We start from the raw sequence: 19,808 nt of genomic DNA on the forward strand, positions 1-19,808 counted from the left end.
GATCTAAAAATGCTGTATTATTGTTTTATCTCTTCCTTTAATAAATGTTGTTTATAAATGTGAAAAAAATGAAAATTTTAAATATGAGTATTGTTTACGTAATTTAAATTTTAAAGATTTAAAAATAAGATTTTTTAAGGATGAGGAAGTTAAATAAAAAATATGTTTTATAACTCAGTATCTGTAAGTGACGGAAAACTTTATTTGTCAGTTTTATAAAGATTATGTATATTCTAGTGCACATAACGTGATAGGAAAAAAAGTATTTGATTTTTTAATTGGAAAACACTGTAAGTTAGAAAAAGTAGATTTAAAAGGATTTCTTTTTTCTCAGCTCTTGAAAAATGAGTGAAAGAGTTTAAAAATAAATACTTCCTTTCTTTATTTTTAACTTACTAGAACAACTGTTAACATGTTGCAAACTGATTGATAGGTGACGGATGAGTTAATTGCACCGCGACCAAAATCCGGGAACCATGTTGACAGCTTAAAGCACACTTACATGCATTTTTTCAGTTCAAAAAAGGCTAAAATATGAATGGAATTTTTTGATCCGTTTAGAGCAGAAACTGCCCTGTAACTTAGAAATTCTCGAAGTAGGGTAAAGAAAATTATTCTTTGCATAAGAATAATAAATTACGTTAAAGTGACCTGACGTTCCGGACTGTAGGGGAAAAGCTCTCACTTTAATGCAGTGTCTGGTTTCGGAATTATGTCCTGCAGATGGTACCGCATTTTATAAATATTGCTGGATTTTTCAAACGTAATTGATATGAGTTTTATTACTGCCGTCCCATATGTTCCTGAAACTGTTTGTATGGAATCCGAAATACATAATCAAATTCTGTGTATTTCCGGGTATAAGCAGAGAATTGGTAACAAATTTTTACTGTTGAAGTCTGGGGGGTCGGCTTATAAACGAGTCCAAAAAGATTTACAAATCATTCTTTCACAATAATATTGCAGGTTTAAAATTTTAGTATTTTCTCCCTTCTTACCACGTGCCTTCATGGTGTAATTAGAAGCACCTCCGGATAACAATTGGGAGGCCCGGAGTTTGAATACTGGCGACGGCATTGCATACTTTCCATGTTTTTTGCTTTGACACGATATATTAATTAAAATAATATTATATATATATATATACCTTGTTTCATTATAATATACATCGATCAACCTTCTCAACGTGGGCCTTCGAGACGGGAAAGTGCTTAGTGATTCTTGACTGAGGTACCGAAGGGCCCGCGTTTGAATCCCTGAGAAGGCATGGATGTAAGTTATCTATCCCTTCATAGGAGACAACGGTGGCCTACCTATTAGGTACCTCCAAAATAAAAGTAAGCCAATTAATGGTTAGAGCCCGCCATTTGGGGGGGGGAATCTCCTCAACTTGGAATTTTCTAGCAATTGCTGGAGGTTTCTATTTGCTCTGGGAAACTCTGGGTTAATGTCATTGTACAATGGATGATCAAATGAAAAGGTACGAAATGACGTAAAAACGTAACAGTTAAATATTTGTATATTCCGCCATGGGAGAACGTAGCGAGACATCTCGGGATGCGATTGGAGTCTCTGACTGGGATCGGAGCATGCGCGGGCGCCCGTATTCGCAGGAGAGAGCAGGGGCTCTTATCAAAAGCGGCGTCCAAATGATGCGGCAGTCGGTATGAGGACAGGATGGCGTTCGCGTTGCAAAATTCGACGACTGAGGAGCAGCGAGTTGTTATCCGATTTCTGACAGCGGAAGGTGAGAAACCGGCAGCTATTCATCGCCGGATGGTGACAGTTTACTGGGAGAAATGTGTCTCTGACAAGTCTGTCAGAAAATGGAGAGCCCGTTTTCGTGCAGGCCGTGAGATTGTGGATGATGATCCAAGACCAGGCCAGGCAAACACTGTCATCACGAGCGATCTCATCGACAAGGTGGACGACCTAGTGAGAAGTGATCGGCGTTTCACATTGCGAATGTTGGCGGTGAAGGTGCATGTCAGCTATGAAACCGTGTGGACAATCGTTCACGACAGGTTGCGATATCGGAAGGTGTGTGCTGCTTGGGTTCCGAAGCAGCTCACCAACTAGCAAAAAGAACTGCGTATGGAGACTGCTGCAACATCTGTTTCGGTATCAGGAAGACCCTGCTTTCATTTAGCGGATCATTGTGGTATGACTGCTTTCATGGAGCGGAGGTGATGAGACCTGGTGACATCACTACGAGCCAGAGACAAAGCGGGACAGCATGCAGTGGAAGCATGTATCGTCACCTCCCCCTAAAAAGTTCAAAGACGTGACGTCAGGTCCGCTACTTGTGGAATTCCTCGAGCACAGAAAAGCCATCAACCCCGATGTCGACACTCCAACGCCTATGCAGGTCTATCAAGAACAAAAGGCCGGGGCTGCTCACAGAGGGTGTGGTTCTGCTCCATGATAACGCTCGTCCACACGTCTCCAGTCACACACATGGAACTGCCCAAGTTCAAGTGGGAGACGTTGGACCATCCGCCCTACAGTCCGGACATGTCCCCTTGCGATTTCCATGTATTTGGTCCACTGTAGAAACGCCTGAAAGGGAAGCGCTTCAACTCGGACGACGTACTCAAGGACGCTGTGAAGGACTGGGTCTCGTCACGGCCACAGGAATTCTGGGAACAAGGAATCCTGCGGCTTGTTCATCAGTGGGATCGTTGTGCTCAGGTTTATGGTGTATATTTTGAATAAAGTCTACATTTGTACCCACCGTGTCGTTTCGTACCTTTTCATTTGATCACCCCTTCTAGTATCTTATTTGGTTATCGCTCATTTCGTAGATCTCCAGTTCCATTTATAGCATTGCTCAGCAAAAGATATAACTTTAAATTTAAAACTAGCAGAATGTGCAGTCCTTTTCTGTGCAGTCTTACTGTAATTTATCAGTAAGAAAATCTGTAGATTTATTCCCATATAATAGAACAGTGTATAACTGAGATACTTAAGAGAAGAAGAGACGTATTGAAGACAGTTTTGAGGAAAAGTTGCTAATTTAATTCTTGTATATGAGAAAACCGCGGAAGTTCTACGTAGCCAGTTCATCAGTTCAGAAAATAATAATCACCAAGAAACGAATTCATTGCTCAGAGACGTTTAACCACTCGATGAATGGAAGGCACCCTTTATGGAAATATTCAAGACACCCTGGATATTCCCATATCGATCAGAACCTTTTGCCCTCGATTGGTGGCTAGTGGCCTGTACCCGGTACGTTTATTTAACCATAATTAAATGTTATTAAGTAATTAAATTAACAGAAGAAAATTTATATTTAATAATTCAGAGTTATTAGCTTTTCGATAATTTTTACCTTATAATATAAAATCAAATATCTGTCAAATAAATGTTGATACGCATAACTAATGAGATTAATGAGCTTGCCGATTCTTGCATGACTTTTCTGACTTTGTATGTATGCTAATAAGAAGCATTACAGTTACATCACTTTAAAGTTGCTAAAGTGGTAATAAATTTCATAAAATGTCAGTCTTGAAGAGAAAGTGATAGACGATTGCCATGTGTAATTTCTTGAACTCCGAGATTTTAGGCTATAATGTGGTATACGCAGTTATATTTTATTTATATATACATATATCTATATATATATATTCTTTTAGAAAATCTAGGATGATCGCAAAAGAAAAGCTTCGAAGACCCAGTTTTGAGAAACATTGTGATAGTTTATATTTTTTTCATTTTATTTATTTTTCTTTTACTTTTAATTTCATTTTGACAGGAAAGGGAAGTGGAACCCGTCATTTATGTTTCTAAATGCGATCGATATATTTACCACCGTAATATAGTGATATAGAAACGTTGAAATACATCCAACACTAGAGACTTGCCACGGAAATGCACGTGCAGATCTTTTGGAACTCCGAATGTAGAGAATGAAAAATTATTATTTAAATACAGAGCTTTACGTTTCTTCTGTCTTCGTATTCGTGGGTATTTTTCTCCCTGTCACACATTCTGCTTGATAACTGTAATTATATTCGGAAGGGAGTCGTGGTCACAAACTGTTACATTCTCCTTATTCTTCTCGCTTTATTTTAATAATTTTTACAGTTCTGTGTTAAAATTTTTTTCCATACTTTCACACTACTTCTGACATTCTGAGTTTAATTGCCGTATTTATGCGAATCTAATGCGCCATCGAATCTAATGCGCATCCCCATTTTAAAACTTTAAATAATAAAAAAATTGTTTGTCGGCGAATGTAATGCGCATCAATGGTATGATGAATTTATTGAATCTTATTTTATACAACAATAGATTTGTATATAAACTATCAATCAATGGTATGATAATTTTATTTAAATTTAGATACCATATTTTATACAACAATAGATTTATATATAAAGTAGCAGAACATAGAATTAACCTATTAGTGGGCTATTCTTATGTGCAACAATCATTGTTAATTACCACTACCGTATATGGTACATATCGTAAAGTATGAACATGAAATAAATCGTAACATTTCTATCTAGCTAACAGTTTCTACAATCAGTGATTAATAGTAAACGTCTTTATTCACTATTTTGATGATAACATTTTTAGTCCCCTTCTCCGTAATGGTGTAGTTACGAGGCATATCAAACCAAATTGGCGTCTCGTTAGCGATGTCAATTTGCCCCATTGAAAAATTCTTTTCCTTCTGAAGTGTGATGACATACCGCTAAAATGTTAGTAGTTTTCCCTCAAAATCTGCAGGAAGCTTTTGGCATATTGTTGTACGGCGTCTTAGAGCCCATCCGCTTCATAAACCAATCCACCCATCCACGGCTAGCTTTAAACTCTGGTTTCGGTATTCCAAGAACTTCAGCCTCCTCTTTTGCTTTATTTCTTATAGTGTCGCTAGTCACATTCTTCCTCCTTTCACGTACAAATTCCAAAACCTTTTCTTCAATTTTAGGGTGTCTTCCTTTGCGAGGGCCAGTGAATTTCTTTCTACTAGTTTTAGTTGCAAACAGTGCCAATTTCTGTTGCCGCCACAAGCGAACATTGACTCTCTCCCAGCCTTTCTATTGCCATTTCTTTCAGGATAAAGAATTACTTTATGTTTGAAAGTAGCGTCATATGACATTCTTCTCTGCTTGCCCTCCATTCGTGACTACGTACTCTGCAGTTTGTATCCTCTGTGCAATAATGTGTCAACCATAAATGTAACGGTAAATGTAGTCGAGAAATACTGTAATCCATTGTTACGATTTAAATTCGGTTGACGTCATCGGCGAACTGCTGACGTCATCGGCGAACTTTGCACTCGAATCTAATGCGCACCCCAATTTTGAGTACTACATTTGGCCAAAAACGATGCGCATTAGATTCGCGTAAATACGGTATTGGTTATTAACTTAATTCTTTGAACTTTTATTTATTTATTTCATTTAATTGTATTTAAATCATTAATAATTTTATTTATCTGTTATTTTATTTTTTCTATGTTTCTTGAAAACCTTTCATAGCGCTGCAGCACTTCTAGTTTTAAAAATTAAGCCCTAGGTGGGAAGGAGAGAGCGTATGACACTTTGGATTTTATTCCCGGGCCTGCTTTTCATTAGAAAAGAGCATCAACATGAGCGAAAGGGTGCTCAAGAGATTTGGTCAACTGCTGGCTCTTACCGTGACCCCAATCGCAATTGTTCATCTGTCCGTTTCGATAAGTTACGTTATTTGAATTATGACAAAGTACACGAAAGCTGTCAAAGGGAAGAACATCTTCGTGGAGGGTTTCTGTAACGGAAATTGGCTTTTATTCACGTTACAAACGGGGAGAGTAGGCCCGTTTCGATACGATGTATTTCTGGAAACTATTTCATGACTATTAGTCACTTTTTTAAAAAATTCAAATGCTAGGATTTTTATTTTTGTTATTATTTCTTTTAATTTCAAAGGTAGTTACATACCAGGCATTGCCGAACTGCGGTAATCCTCAGTCTCCCTAAACTGCATGAGGCTCTTTGGCTCTTTAAATGCAGTCTTATTTTTTAAACAGAAATCGTGCGACGACATGCTAATCGTCAAAATAACAAACAACAAAATACAAGCCCCTCCCCGCAAAAAAAATCTGAAAGGTTTTAGATTTTAAATTACGTCCGAAGGTGCGTTTTTTTAACGTTTTGTGTGTTACCTTTACTTATTAAACATCATGTTCTTTGCACTTAAACCATAAAATTCAGTTCAATAGCAATGTCGCAAAATAATTTTAAAATGAGCCTATCTTTAGACTTTCTGATACACAGTTCCGCGCCCGCTGGAGATAAAAAGGTTTTTTCCTTCGCCGTAGAGTGTTGCCAATGCTCGCGTTTAAATAGCTGAGTTTGTTACTCAAAAATTTGTTAAAGTTTTACAAAATATGAAATCGATCATAAAACAAATTCCAAATTTCAAATTGGGTCTTCCACATGCCCATATTCGTAGGAGGATTACGTCATTCAAAATTCGATGGCTCTATGTACCGTTGTTTTATCACAATGTGAGAAATAGACATACATTTCTGCAGATTTTTCATTATTTAATTTCATCAAATCTAATTGCAAGACTCATTGGTTGCAGCAGTTTGAAAAGTGAAGCGGACATTTATGGTGAATCAACGCAAAATCGCAAGACAAATATAATAGTCCTTCAGAGACAAAGCCCCTTTGAACTAATAACAAATAATTCCATTATTATAATAGTCGTATTAATTTTCAGAGCCTTCGGAACAGCGCAAAAGGCAAACGCGAAAATCATTTAAAAATTAATTAACTCTTAATTTTTTATGTTATGTTTTATTTCATTTCAGGCAGTTTCCCTTTGAAGTCTATCTGAGTAGTTCCCTTGTTTCTCTACAGTTGTGCCTTCGTGGTGCAGTGGTCTGCACGCTGGGCTGGTATTCCAAAGGTCCGTGGTTCAATTCCCGGCGAAGGCGTTTGCTCATTTTTTGCAGCCAATCAGCTAACTAGAATAGTTTTCCAACTTCACAGTTGACAGTTGAGAGCAGAATCTGGACACCCGTGCGAATTACTTAGACTATTCGGGTCTAGTCCAGGTTCCGCATCTATCCGGGGCAACACCTCATGGGCCCTATAAGGGCATACATTGATCCTGTATACATGCTTACATAGTTCATAATATATGCTTTTAGTTACATAGTTCATAATATATGCTTACATAGTTACGTAGTTCATAGTACATGCTTATACAAAAGTAGTTCATAATACATAGATCTTTCATAATACGTGCTTACATAGTTCATACATATACATGCTTACATAGTTCATAGCTCGAACGGCTTTCTTCAGATGCTACTTCGAAATTATTTACGATAATGAGTACATTAAGTACTTCACCGTCTTCGCCTATTTAGGCGGGGATGTATCTCCCATGTTTTAATTATTTACCAAGCCCCACGGGCAATTTTCGATGATAGGCAGTAAAAGTTGAGTTCGACTAAAGGCTGCCATAGCCAGGACCATTAGATTAGATTAGATTCTCTACAGTCGCACTACTTTGCTATTCCTTGTAGGGTGCTGTTTTTTTCACAGTTTTCAAATGGCTTGGGAATTACTAAGGGACCTTTTTCGGGAAGGAGAAACGCAGACCACAATGGAGTTATTTCGAATTTGGAAAAATTTGAGGTCTGGTGGTCTCGTGTACTGACTTTAACCAGGGGTTCTCGAGCAGGGCAAATTTCATAGCTTCAGGAGGAGAAGAGGGGAATGCGATCAGCCTTTTATTTACTTATTAAAATTTTAGTTCATGACTATAAAAGCAACTTTTATTCAAGTTTTGGTTATTTATCAATATTTTTATACTGTTTCTTGCTAATTTATAAAACACATTAAAAATAATCTATATTTCAGTAAACGTATATGTGTTTTTAAAATTTTGGAGAGGAGGGGGGGGGAGAATCGTTTAGAAATAGTGAAAGGGGTGCATGGGACAATAAAGGTTGAGAACCACTATTATATCTGATAAGGTGAAACTTTCAGCAGATCTGACACAATTTCCCTATATCCATACTTTAGCATCCAAAAGGAAGTCAAGTTGTTTTTTTGCTTTTGTTGCTAATTTTCACGACTGCTGGCAAAAGTATGCTATATTCACAGTTTCCCAGCTAAAACTTGATATCTTTTATAATGATCCATTGGTAATTCTAGGTAGAGATCATTTACGTCATCTATAATTCTGCATCTCGAAATTCTTGGTATCACGAGATTTACCGCGATTTCAACTCTGATTCACAGCCTCTAATTAGTATTTCGTCAGATTATTCGAAGAAAGTAAATTACTATTTTTATGCGATATTCTGAAAAGATAATTATTTAGAGATGGATCTAGTTTCAGTATGTTCTTCCTACTGTTAAATATATGCAAAAATTAAATTATTACTTTTTATGCAGAATTATAGTAAAGTTGAGAAATTATTTTCAAACAATTTTCCTTTAACGAACAGCATATGCACTAGGCATTTTCGCTTAAAATGTTCTCCATGATGGCATCCTTCAGATTAAGCAAATAGCACTCACGTGCTTTGCCATATTAAAATAAACAAAAAAGCAGCAAACAATCCTTTCTCGAACGTAATTTATTCATAGCACGCACTGTCCTATTTCGCTTTTTCCTTTTTTTAGAAGCCAGAAGAAAATATTTGTTTTTAATTTGAAAGAGCTATTTGTATCGAAATGCGATTTTGCGCCGAATCACTATAATTGCGTCGTTTCATTTTTCATTCGCGTCTGTTGGCATTAAACACAACGTAAGCTGTAATCTTTCAAACTAAATCTGTCTGTGTTGTGGATTAACAAACTAAGCAATGCGAAAGCAATGGATGCAGTTCTCAAGCTATATATGTATATATATGTCATAATAAAAGCGCAAGGAAAAGACGGAGCACTGTTAGACCCATAGTGAAGAAGATTTTGATTGCGTAGTATGCTAGTAATGCTAACTTGGTAATATCTAAAGAACTTGGCAGTCGAGGCAGTTTTAATTCTATTTTTATTTGCAACTGATATTTGTGGCCACAATCACTTGGCACTCTAATCGTGCCTTTCCACAGAAGATTTACATTTTTGATATTGTTAAGATAGAAAGCAAGCCAGAAGTGCGTAGTTATGAAAGATGGAAGCACGGCGAAGAGAAAAGTTTTGGTTTACAATGCCAGTTTCAGTTCCCAAATCTTACGTCATCAGAGCTGCGCCATGGACCTTATAAGAAATAGACTAACCCAAACGGGTTTTCTCCCTCGTCTGAGGCGTTGCCGGCTGTCACCTTGATCACATCCGGAGGAGTAGGGACGACTTGCAGAAATTTAACATTAGTTGCCTATTGCAGCATGTATAATTGTCAAGAAAAAGCTGGTTGTAGCGCCTCATTTCGCAAATTAGAATGTCTATATACTTTTATTTTTGAAACTAAGATTGATTTTTAAAAATTTAGCATATTTACCAAGCATAATTAACGTTCCAAATAATTATAAATCTATTGCATGCTTTCAGGACTGGATACATTTTTAGCTTTTCCTATGCTGTAAGGAAATTTTAACTACTTCTTTTAGAAAATAATAATTTTAAATCTGAACTAATAGAAAATTTCAAACAAGCAATTTTCTCTTGCAATTTTTGTGCTTTTTATTTGTGTAAATAAGTAAAAAATATTAAATCTTTGAAAACGAATTTTAGAAAGATTCGTTTAAATTTTTAAATTGTGTTGCTTTTTTAAAATTGTAGATGAGTATAATTTCTATTAGAATAATTCTGTTAGAATAATGAAGAATCTGCATGAATACATGTATGTTTCTCGCACTGTGACAAAAACGACAGTATCTAGAGCCATCACATTTTGAATAATGTAATCCTGCACCCGAACATGGGCATCAGGATAGTCGAATTTCAAATTTGTTTTAATCTATTTCATATTTTGTAAAACTTTAACGAATTTTTGATTAACAAACTCAACGAGTTCAGAGCGAGCACTGTACGGAATATAACAGTTTTATCTCCAGTGCGGAGATTCTAAAGATATGCTGTTTTCAAATGTATGTGGTTTACGGGCGAAGAACGTGATATTCAATAAATATAAGTAATACACAAAACTTTCAAAAAAAAAAAAAAAAAAAAAAAAAAAAGGTTCCTATTGGGCGTAATATAAAATCTGAGTGCTTCTAGATTTTATTTTATCTTTTTTTTTCCCCTTCATTACGCTCAGAAAATTTTATGCTCCGAATATTCTGAATTATTAAAATCACGTATCCACTTTAATGTTAATAATTTAATGATCATATAATCAAATAAATACGGTCGTTTTGTAATGTTTTTATATTTTGGAAAATCACTGTCTGAAAATGTTCATTAAATAAAAAATTTAAAAAAAAATTATCAGATCTTGTTTAATTTTCCTTTATTTATTTCAAAGCATCACGTACTATCAATCTTATTTAATTTTACTTTATTTTTACGCAAAATTAAGTTCATAAATTTTGTGCTTAGAGTTTTTACCGTTTTATCAAAGTAAAGATGTTTGTACAAGAATAACGCGTAAAAAAAATGCGCGAAATGCAGTAAAAAGGCTTTAATGAGATATATTAAATCCTATTTGGAAAAAACTGTGGCTTTCATAATCTCATCACTATACAATGTGTCACATTTAATAATTAAAAAAGAGTTATGTGATACAAACGCCATAGGTTTCAGTGTTAAAGTAAACCAGATCGTCCCTACTCTTTCTTGCCGATATGTGGGTGACGCATGCCCCGCCCACTGGGTTAGTCTATCTCTTATAAGGTCCATGAGCTGCGCGGGCCATAGAGTGATTTAGAAATGACGCAATGCAGAGAAGTTATTACGATTTTAGAATAGAGAGGAAGAATTAATGTTTATAGTTATATTATAATTCTGATTCATATAATTTTATCTTACATATATGTCATAATAAAAGCACAAGGAAAAGACGGAACACTACAGATGCGTGATTAGATCCATACTGAAGAAGAATTTTGATGGCGTAGTATTTAAAGAACTTGGCAGTCGAGGCAGTTTTAATTCCATTTTTATTTGCAACTGATATTTGTGGCCACAATCACTTGGCACTCTAGTCGTGCCTTTCCACAGAAGATTTACATTTTTGATATTGTTGGGATAGAAAGCAAGCCAGCAAAATTACATCTTAGGACAGTAGAGAGCAAAAGCTGAAGTGCGTAGTTATGAAAGATGGAAGCACGCGAAGAGAAAAGTTTTGGTTTACAAGGACAGTTTCAGTTCCCAATGATTACGTCATCAAAGTTGCGCGGGCCATAGAGTGATCTAGAAATGACGCAATGCAAAGAAGTTATTACGATTTTAGAATAGAGAGGAAGAATTAATGTTTATAGTTTAATCTATAATTTTGATTCATATATTTTTATCTTACATGTATATATTACTATTTATTTTATATTTTGTAAAACTTTGATGAATTTTTGATTAACAGACACGACGATTTGAAAGCGAGCAATGGCAACACTGTACGGAATGAATCATTTTTATTTCCGAAAGCGTGACACTGTCGGAAATTCGAATATGCTGTTTTTAAATATTTTGTGATTTTGCTGTTTAAGTGAATTTTTTGTGATACTTAATTATGTGAAAATATGTCGTATTTATTTGTGCGAAGACGTAATATTTAATACATAAAGTTAGCACACAAAACGTTAATAACAAAAAAAAAAACTTTTTTTTTTGTCTTTTTGTAAAGTCATCTTACTAAGAAAACTTATAAAGATATTTCTCCCACTTCCCTAGCGTGCCTTGGTGATGTAACAGTAGCACGCTGGGCCGGTATTCCAGAGGTCTGTGGTTCGATTCCCGGCGAAGGCGGTTGCCTATTTTTCAACTTTTCTGCTTCCAATTAACCTAATGACTCTACAAACTGAACATTGCTATAATGAACTGAGAAAAAGACGGAGGGAAAAAATGTATCTAAAATACTTAACACTGCATCGGGAATTCTAAACATATTCTGCTATGCTGCTGTAAAAATGTTTGTGATTTTGCTCTTGAACTGTCTATAGCGTAAGTGATAAGAAAACGATGCTTTATAATAAAGATAAAATGAAAAAAAAAAGTGGGTAAGCAAAGCGAGTGCAAGAGCAGACTGGTAGACTGCGAGGTCAGCGAGAGCAAAAAAAAACTTAATACACCCTTTTGAGCAACCGTTAAAATATGAAAGCTTGCGGATTTTTTTCTTTTTTCTTGATCTATTGCACTTAGATTCTTGATTTGTTTCTAAGGTATTATTAATCTTTTAATTCGTATTCCAATTTAATAAAGGATAATTGATTTTTAACTTAAGAATCTGCTATCAGCCTCACTTGGAATCGTTATTTAAAAGAATTAGTCTAAGAACGATTTGATTATATGCGCAGTAAGACTCGAAAAGCAAGAAAATGACTGACCGAACAAACTATCTCACAGAAGGATCGGGAACACAAGAAGTCAGCATACATTTGTTGACAGACTGCTAACAGGAACTTAACGTAAATATCTCTTAACGCAGCAAAAAAAAAAAAAAAAAAAAAAAAATTATGTTCTTTTCTATTGATAGCATCCTTTTAAAAAGGCGCCGAAATGTATCTAATTGTTGGTCGGATTTTTTCATCCCGTGCCATTTAATTAATTAACCTAGACTTGCTCGATATATGCGGGCAGAAAATAATAAGGTGGTTATCAAAACACGTGGCTTTTGTAAACATTTATTTTTTACCAAAACCCCAAGAGCTCCTGCTATAATAAAATAATACTATAATAAAAAGATACGGACCAGGAGGTCAATAAAACGTAGCTTTGTCTTTGGAGTCATACTTAATATAAATATGAAAAAGCAACATAGATAGATACAAAAACATATTGTATATAATTTTCATCATATTCTATTAACATTTAATTATAAAAACCCAATGCACGTATTCCATTAAATTTAATTTTACTCTATGCATATGATTATACTGCATGTATTTTTCAGTTATTATCCACGTAATATCAATCAAAAAATGAAATTGTTCGATTTTCGACAAACTAGAAATTTTTAAACAACATTAGTCTCCTTCGATATTCAAAGACATTTTTGAAGGGCAAAAAAGTACTCTTTTCTGGGAAAAAAATTGTTTTTTTCGGGGACATTCAAATCTAAACACTTTAGTATTTGTTACTAATTTACTTTCTTGGTGTATAATATGGGGGTAAATTAATAAAAAAAATTTAATATATTATCCAGAGGGAGGAAATTAAAACGAGCTTGTCATAAACAACCCACGAGCATTTTTTATACAGCTTAAATTCATAATGTACATCGTATTAGAACAAGGATATCAAACTCGCGGTCCGCGGGCCGCATGCAGCCCACAACAAATATTTTTGCGGCCCGGCCAATATATCGGCAAATAATAATATATAATAATAAAATAACATATCGACGAAGAAAAAAATGAAATGTTTACTGCTAAGTAATTAACGATAATTTATTCAGTGTTGTTAGAGCTGACACACACACTATTGAAATTACAAATGCGTGTGAGTAGCTTGCGTACCTTCGGCTTTTGGGGGACACGTGCACTCAGAACTTGTACGCATCCCCCGATAGCCGAATGTGGCCGAACTCAGTCTCAGTTTTCCAATCATAGTTTTGTACGATATATTGGTGCATGCATGTGCATGCACTTTGCTTTATTATTAATTAATTCATATTGTTACGGATTTCATAGTTATTTATTTATTTAGTTTTTTTATTTAGAATTGTAATTAGATTTGCTTCATGTTGCCTTAGCAACGCAGACGATTTTTGAAAAGACAGCTGCGTTGGAAGGTTAAAAATAGAACAGCGCGTGCATTTAATACCTAATAAATAAATATCTCGTAATTGCTGTTGCCATCCACAAAAATCCAGATATTTATAGATGTTTCCAGTAAATTCGAGAAATTAATTATAAAGCTTATAAAACCCGAGAACACACAACTCATCTCAGTAGTAGCTGTAGTTCTAGCGAACTGTTAGTTTACTTAATGCTGTGATTGATTTGTAGCGATTTCGCTGTGAGATAGAATTAGTTTCTCTGTTTTGAATTGATTTTTGCTAAACGTTTGACATTTTGTGATATTGTTAGAATATTTTTGAAGAAATATTTCAGCATTTTGATTTATCTCTTGTGAAAAGAATAAATTTTTGTTAACTTTTTAACGTTAACCGTGTTTATTCCATTCCTTTGTATTCAGTATGTCTATATCAAAACCAAGTGGTAGTAAAATTAAACGAAAAATCGCTGACGAACATAGAATATTCCTAGTAAAATGGGAATTAGAATATTTTTGCTGTGAAATAAAAGATAAAATAATCTGCTTGATATGTAATAATACTATTAATGTATCAAAGTTATATAATATTAAACGTCATTACGAACAACACAAATTGAAATATAACAATTACGAAGGATTAATGAAAGAAGAAAAGTTAAAAGAGCTCAAGTTAGGAGTGAAAAAGCAACAGTCCATGTTTAGTAAAGTATTGCAAGAAAGTGAAGCGGCGGTACATGCAAGCTACGTCTTGTCCGAGTTGACAGCTAAACATTCGAAGCCTTTTACTGACGGTGATTTCATCAAGGAATGCCTAATGAAAGCTGGAGAAATTGTTTGTCCTGGAAATGTGAAGGCTTTTCAATCAATTTCATTGTCTCGAAATACAATTGCGGAAAGAGTTACTAATTTAGCCGCGAATTTAAGTGATCAGATCAAAGCAAAATCATCTAGTTTCGAAAGTTTCTCCATTGCCTGTGACGAGAGCACGGACATTAGTGGCAAAACTCAGTTAGCGGTGTTTCTTCGTTCTTGTGACAAGAATTTTAACATTTTTGAGGAATTACTGGAACTAATACCGATGCCTGGTACTACCACAGGAGAAGATATATTTACTTGTGTTTTTGGACTTCTGCAGAAATACAATCTACCTTTGGCAAAATTAAATTCTGTAGCTACAGATGGCGCTCCATCAATGACCGGGAAAAACAAGGGCTTCGTAGCATTACTAAGAAAAAAACTTGAAATTCACGGTTCAAACATTCATCATATGCATTGTATTATACATCAAGAAGTTCTATGCACGAAAGTAATAAATATGGAGAATGTTTTGTCATACATAAAACAAGTTATAAATTTTATAAGATCTCGAGGTTTAAATCAGCGTCAATTCACTGTTTTCTTAAGTGAGTTAGATAATGAATATTCGGGTTTATCCTACTATACCGAGGTACGTTGGTTATCTTGCTCCAAGATTCTCAAACAATTCTGGGATTTGAAAGAAGAAATATGTCAGTTTTCAAAAACGAAAAATCAAGACGTAAGTTTATTTTACGATCCAATATGGGTACAAGATTTATCTTTTTTGGTTGATATAACCAAACACTTAACCGATTTAAATTTATCGTTACAAGGAAAAGATCATATCATTACGAACATGTTTAACATAAATAAAGCATTCAAATGTCAACTAGTTCTTTGGGAAAAACAACTTAAAAATGAAGATCTGACGCACTTCCCGACGTGCTGATGAACAAATCAAGTTTAGATGATACTTGTTCGTATCAAAAATACGCAGAAAAAATTGCAAACTTAACAACTGAATTCGAAACGAGGTTTAACAATTTTAGTTGCCTCAAGGACATTTTTGTTTTTTGTTTTTTGTTTTTGTTTTCTTCGATTTTCTCAATAAGTATTGACTCAGTACCCAGCCATATGCAAATGGAAGTGATCGAGATTCAATGCAACTCAAATTTAAAAGCAAAATTCATTGAAGTGGGCGTGCCTGAATTTTACAAATATTTACCAGTCAGGTTTGAAAATACTCGAAAATTCTCATATGAAATTATTTCCATGTTTGGTAGCACTTATCGGTGCGAGCAGTTATTTTCAGTCATGAAAGGTAATAAGTCTTCTATTAGAAACCGTATTAATGATGCTCACCTTGGGTCAGTGTTGAAAGTTATCACTGCAAACAAAATTTCTCCCAAAATAGGAAAGATAATAACAGAGAAGAGATGTCAAGTATCAGGACGTAAACATTAAATTTTTCTTGTTCTTTTCTATATAAATATATATATATATGTTTATTATTGTATTATTCGAAATAAATCTATGTTTCTATGAATATTGATTTTTTTTTTTTTTTGGCCCGCCTAAAGTTAAACGTAGTTTGTTTGGCTCAAGTGTACCTATGAGTTTGACATCCCTGTATTAGAATAATCTTTAAATTATTTTAAAGATGAAAATGTTTATTAAAACTTTACCTTAGAAGTATTAGAATTTATAGTAATTAAATGAACAAGATAATATAAAAGTCTGCAAAAGGAATATTCTAAAATTAAAACAAATGGATTTAAAAAAAATGCGTGCGGAAGAAAGTGAATAGCAAGAAAATGTATTTATTTTAGGTAACAGATAAATATTTATTTCTAATTTTTGTGGAAAGGGGGTGCTATATTATTTGGAGAGCAGTGATGATAATCAAAATAGTTATCTTAACATTACAAACTAAACTGAACATCTTCTTGCACTGTAAAATACATTGAATAATTAATTACTTTAATCTGATTGGGATCATTGAATTATTAATTACTTTAATCTGATTGCGATCATTGAATTATTAATTACTTTAATCTGATAGCGATCATTGAATTATTAATTACTTTATTCTGATCACGATCATTTCTGTCGATACAGCTTATCGTAATCTATTTTTTTCACTTTTTTTACCAATGTTATGTATTTATTTTATGTATTTGTTAATCATATGATCAATCTCAATTTCTATCCGTTAAACTTTGAATTAAGTAACTACATATAATCCCTTGATAAAAATAGCTCCCTTTTTTGTGATTCTTTTAATCGTCCATGTCGCACTCTTTCAGGAACATCTGTGCAATTGATCTAAGTGTCTACAAAATTTTGAATTACTCTGCAGGAAAATATAAATAAATCAATGAAAAGCTACAAGTCATGAGAAATACAAATATTTTATTTTAATCGCTCTTGATGAGCAAAGTTTTAAATTAAAAATCATGTGTCCTGACGCTAATTATACTATTTAAAATCCCACATTAGAGGCCTCCAAAAATAAAATAAAATAAACTATATTATGAGAAATGGCAGAAAGATTTGTAGAAGAATCATTAAAATTTAGAGACCCAAGTTCATTTCTTACGGCGAGATGAAACAGTACGCATGTTTTGCTTTTATTAAAGGAATAGCAGTACCTTTCAGAAATCTCGATTTGTCAGATTTCTTAGATGTTTAATATCGCGGTAGCGTAACGTAGCATAATGTGATATGGCACGATTTGTACCACGTTGCAATGCTATAGTGTACGATAATGCGATAAGTAATGTATGGTATAATGGCAGTCGTATAGTAAATAATACGACTATACAATTCTATAATATGTGAAAATGTGACGTATGGAAATATTATATTATATTAATCCCTTGATGTATGAAAGCGAAAGTTTGCAGACGTTTTAATATCAAAACTGCGCATCTTATTTTGCATTGTATTCATAAGAAATGATGTGCTATTATATTAAAGGTAATTAAAAGAATTTATGAAGTTGGGACTGAACAATTTCGATATTTATTTGCTATGAAAGTGAACTTAGCGAAGTTAAAATATATAGCTGAGACAACAGGGAAGTAAAGAGACACTTGTAACACTCGTCTGTAAACACTTGCTTGCACTTGCTTTGTGAACGACAAGAACAAGTAGTTAGTAGGAGGGGTAGTTGGTAAACGCCAAATTAGCTTCAAAATTTTAGAAATACATTAAAATAATAAATGATGATTATTAACTTTCAATTTGAATTGCATCAAAAAGCCTCGTTTTAAAATATCACGAAAGCAATAAAAAGAGTATTCGTTCTTGAGTGAACAATTTCGCATTTGCGTGCTTTTCCTTATCCAATTAACCAAATGAAACCAAAAGCTGAATTAACTGTTTACGATTTAATTGTTAAAATGCGACAGAAAAATCATTAGTAGGTATAATGTATAATTTTCAGCTCGCTATCATTGCCTTATATAAATGCCTCAATTTATATAAGCCATCAAATGATATATCATTGCAATGAATTGAAATAAGTAGCCTGTTTAAGCAAATCAGCTTAAAATTTCATGCATGGAATTTAATGCTACAAGAAAGAGAAAGGATAAATTAAACCTTGCAAACAAAACCTTTACTTGTATATACAACTGCACTCTTAATAAATGGGTTAATCTAATACTGAATTCCAAGGATTGCGCTGCCTGTAGGACTGTTTTCATACGAGTAGAATTATTATCTCCTTATACACAGAAAATGTTTTTCAGATTTGAAAATTTAGCTTTAAAGATAACTTTATCAACAAAATATAAACAGAAATGAAAGAGAAAATTTAATAAACCAGATCATAATCAATCAATAAAAAGAACTTATCTTTCTTAAAAGTATTTTTTCACCATAAAAATGAAAAACAAAGTTATAGGTATTGTAATCTCACGATTAAAATTATCAAACAAAAAATAAAAGAGGTAGTTTTAAATTTTTAATCGTTTAAAATTAATGTAATTGGATTTAGGTATTTTAGAAGATTAGCTTAGCACTTAAATATCCAAGTGATGTAAATGCTGCAGATATTCCATCGTAAATATTTAGTTTTAAAAACCATGTTGTTTCAATAATACCGGTGGCTGAAATATAATCAGATCTTTCAAAGATGTTTCGGGAATGTAATTTAGTTCAATCATATCTAAATTCGAAATCTGCAGAAAAAATATTTTTAACATTGCTAATTACTAATGTTAGGATTAAAGCTGCTTCAGAAAACACAAATAGTATGCAAATGTTTCCTCGATCAAAGCAAAGCCATCAAATAATATCCCTGTTTTCTAGAACATAAATAATCAAATAGATTTTCACAAAAATAATCAAATAGATTTTACTTCATTAAAAGCAAGAAAAATAAACTGGAAAAAAAAAAAAGCTTGAATATTAGTGCAATACTTCGTATTTTAATAATTGTATTACTATTTCTATTCAGTGTAATTTACTACTGATCAAAAGGCCCTTTTTTAACATTTTCATTTAAAAATTATAAATTATTTTGTGTATTATTTCCTAAATACATTAAGTTGCGATTAAAATTGATTATATGAACAATCTAATGATTTAGTACATTTATCTTTGCCGAATATAAAAGTGTACAGATATAGTTAATTTGATAATATGTATAAGGGGCGCGCATTTATTTTTTCTCTCAGGTGAAAAAATACCTAGGCTTACCTCTGTTAAAATATTAGAAAGAGTAATTATTTGTATCTGTTACAAATATAGTCGGAAAATCCTCTTTCCTCATTACCTACGATACGAAATCTAATGGAAAGTGGCGGAAATCCATTCGTGCTCACTCTCAAATATGAATTACATATCGCATAAAACATGTAATAATTAAAGATTAAATATTAAATATGCGTATATGGATTTCCTCATGCTCATTATTATAATGATATACACGAGTGATGGAATTTTTAAAAATATATGGAATAAGAATTAAAGTTACATTTAAAATTTCGTTTTAAGGAAAAAAATAAGAAATTCTTGTGTAGTTCTAGGGCTTAAAGTTTCACCGCATAAGAGATACAGTCTGAAGATACAACAGAAGACAAGTTTATAGAGTTTGACTTTCTTTAGTAACATAAACGAGTATCAAACTCCTAACAGACGTAGCGCGAATAATCGCAAGACTGA

At 33.5% G+C, this 19,808-nt stretch overlaps 2 protein-coding genes across 2 annotated transcripts in view; both read left to right on the top strand.

Moving 5' to 3' along the window:
* The window catches only part of LOC118183486 (matrix metalloproteinase-21-like), a 172,003-nt gene that overhangs the window by 9,602 nt on the left and 142,593 nt on the right, over positions 1–19,808 (top strand). The window lies entirely within an intron of this gene.
* LOC146997322 (protein GVQW3-like) lies at positions 1,678–2,079 on the top strand. The gene has a single exon (XM_085817844.1). It carries the CDS (start codon positions 1,678–1,680, stop codon positions 2,077–2,079), a length of 402 nt encoding a protein of 133 aa, XP_085673970.1.

This window comes from Stegodyphus dumicola, chromosome 5, assembly GCF_044657685.1.
Source record: "Stegodyphus dumicola isolate Sdum_Otavi_A_Nest chromosome 5, ASM4465768v1".
Lineage (NCBI taxonomy): Eukaryota > Metazoa > Arthropoda > Arachnida > Araneae > Eresidae > Stegodyphus > Stegodyphus dumicola.

Coding starts and splice junctions, on each gene's coding strand:
- LOC146997322 (XM_085817844.1), top strand. CDS start 1,678: ATGGCGTTCGCGTTGCAAAATTCGACGACTGAGGAGCAGCGAGTTGTT.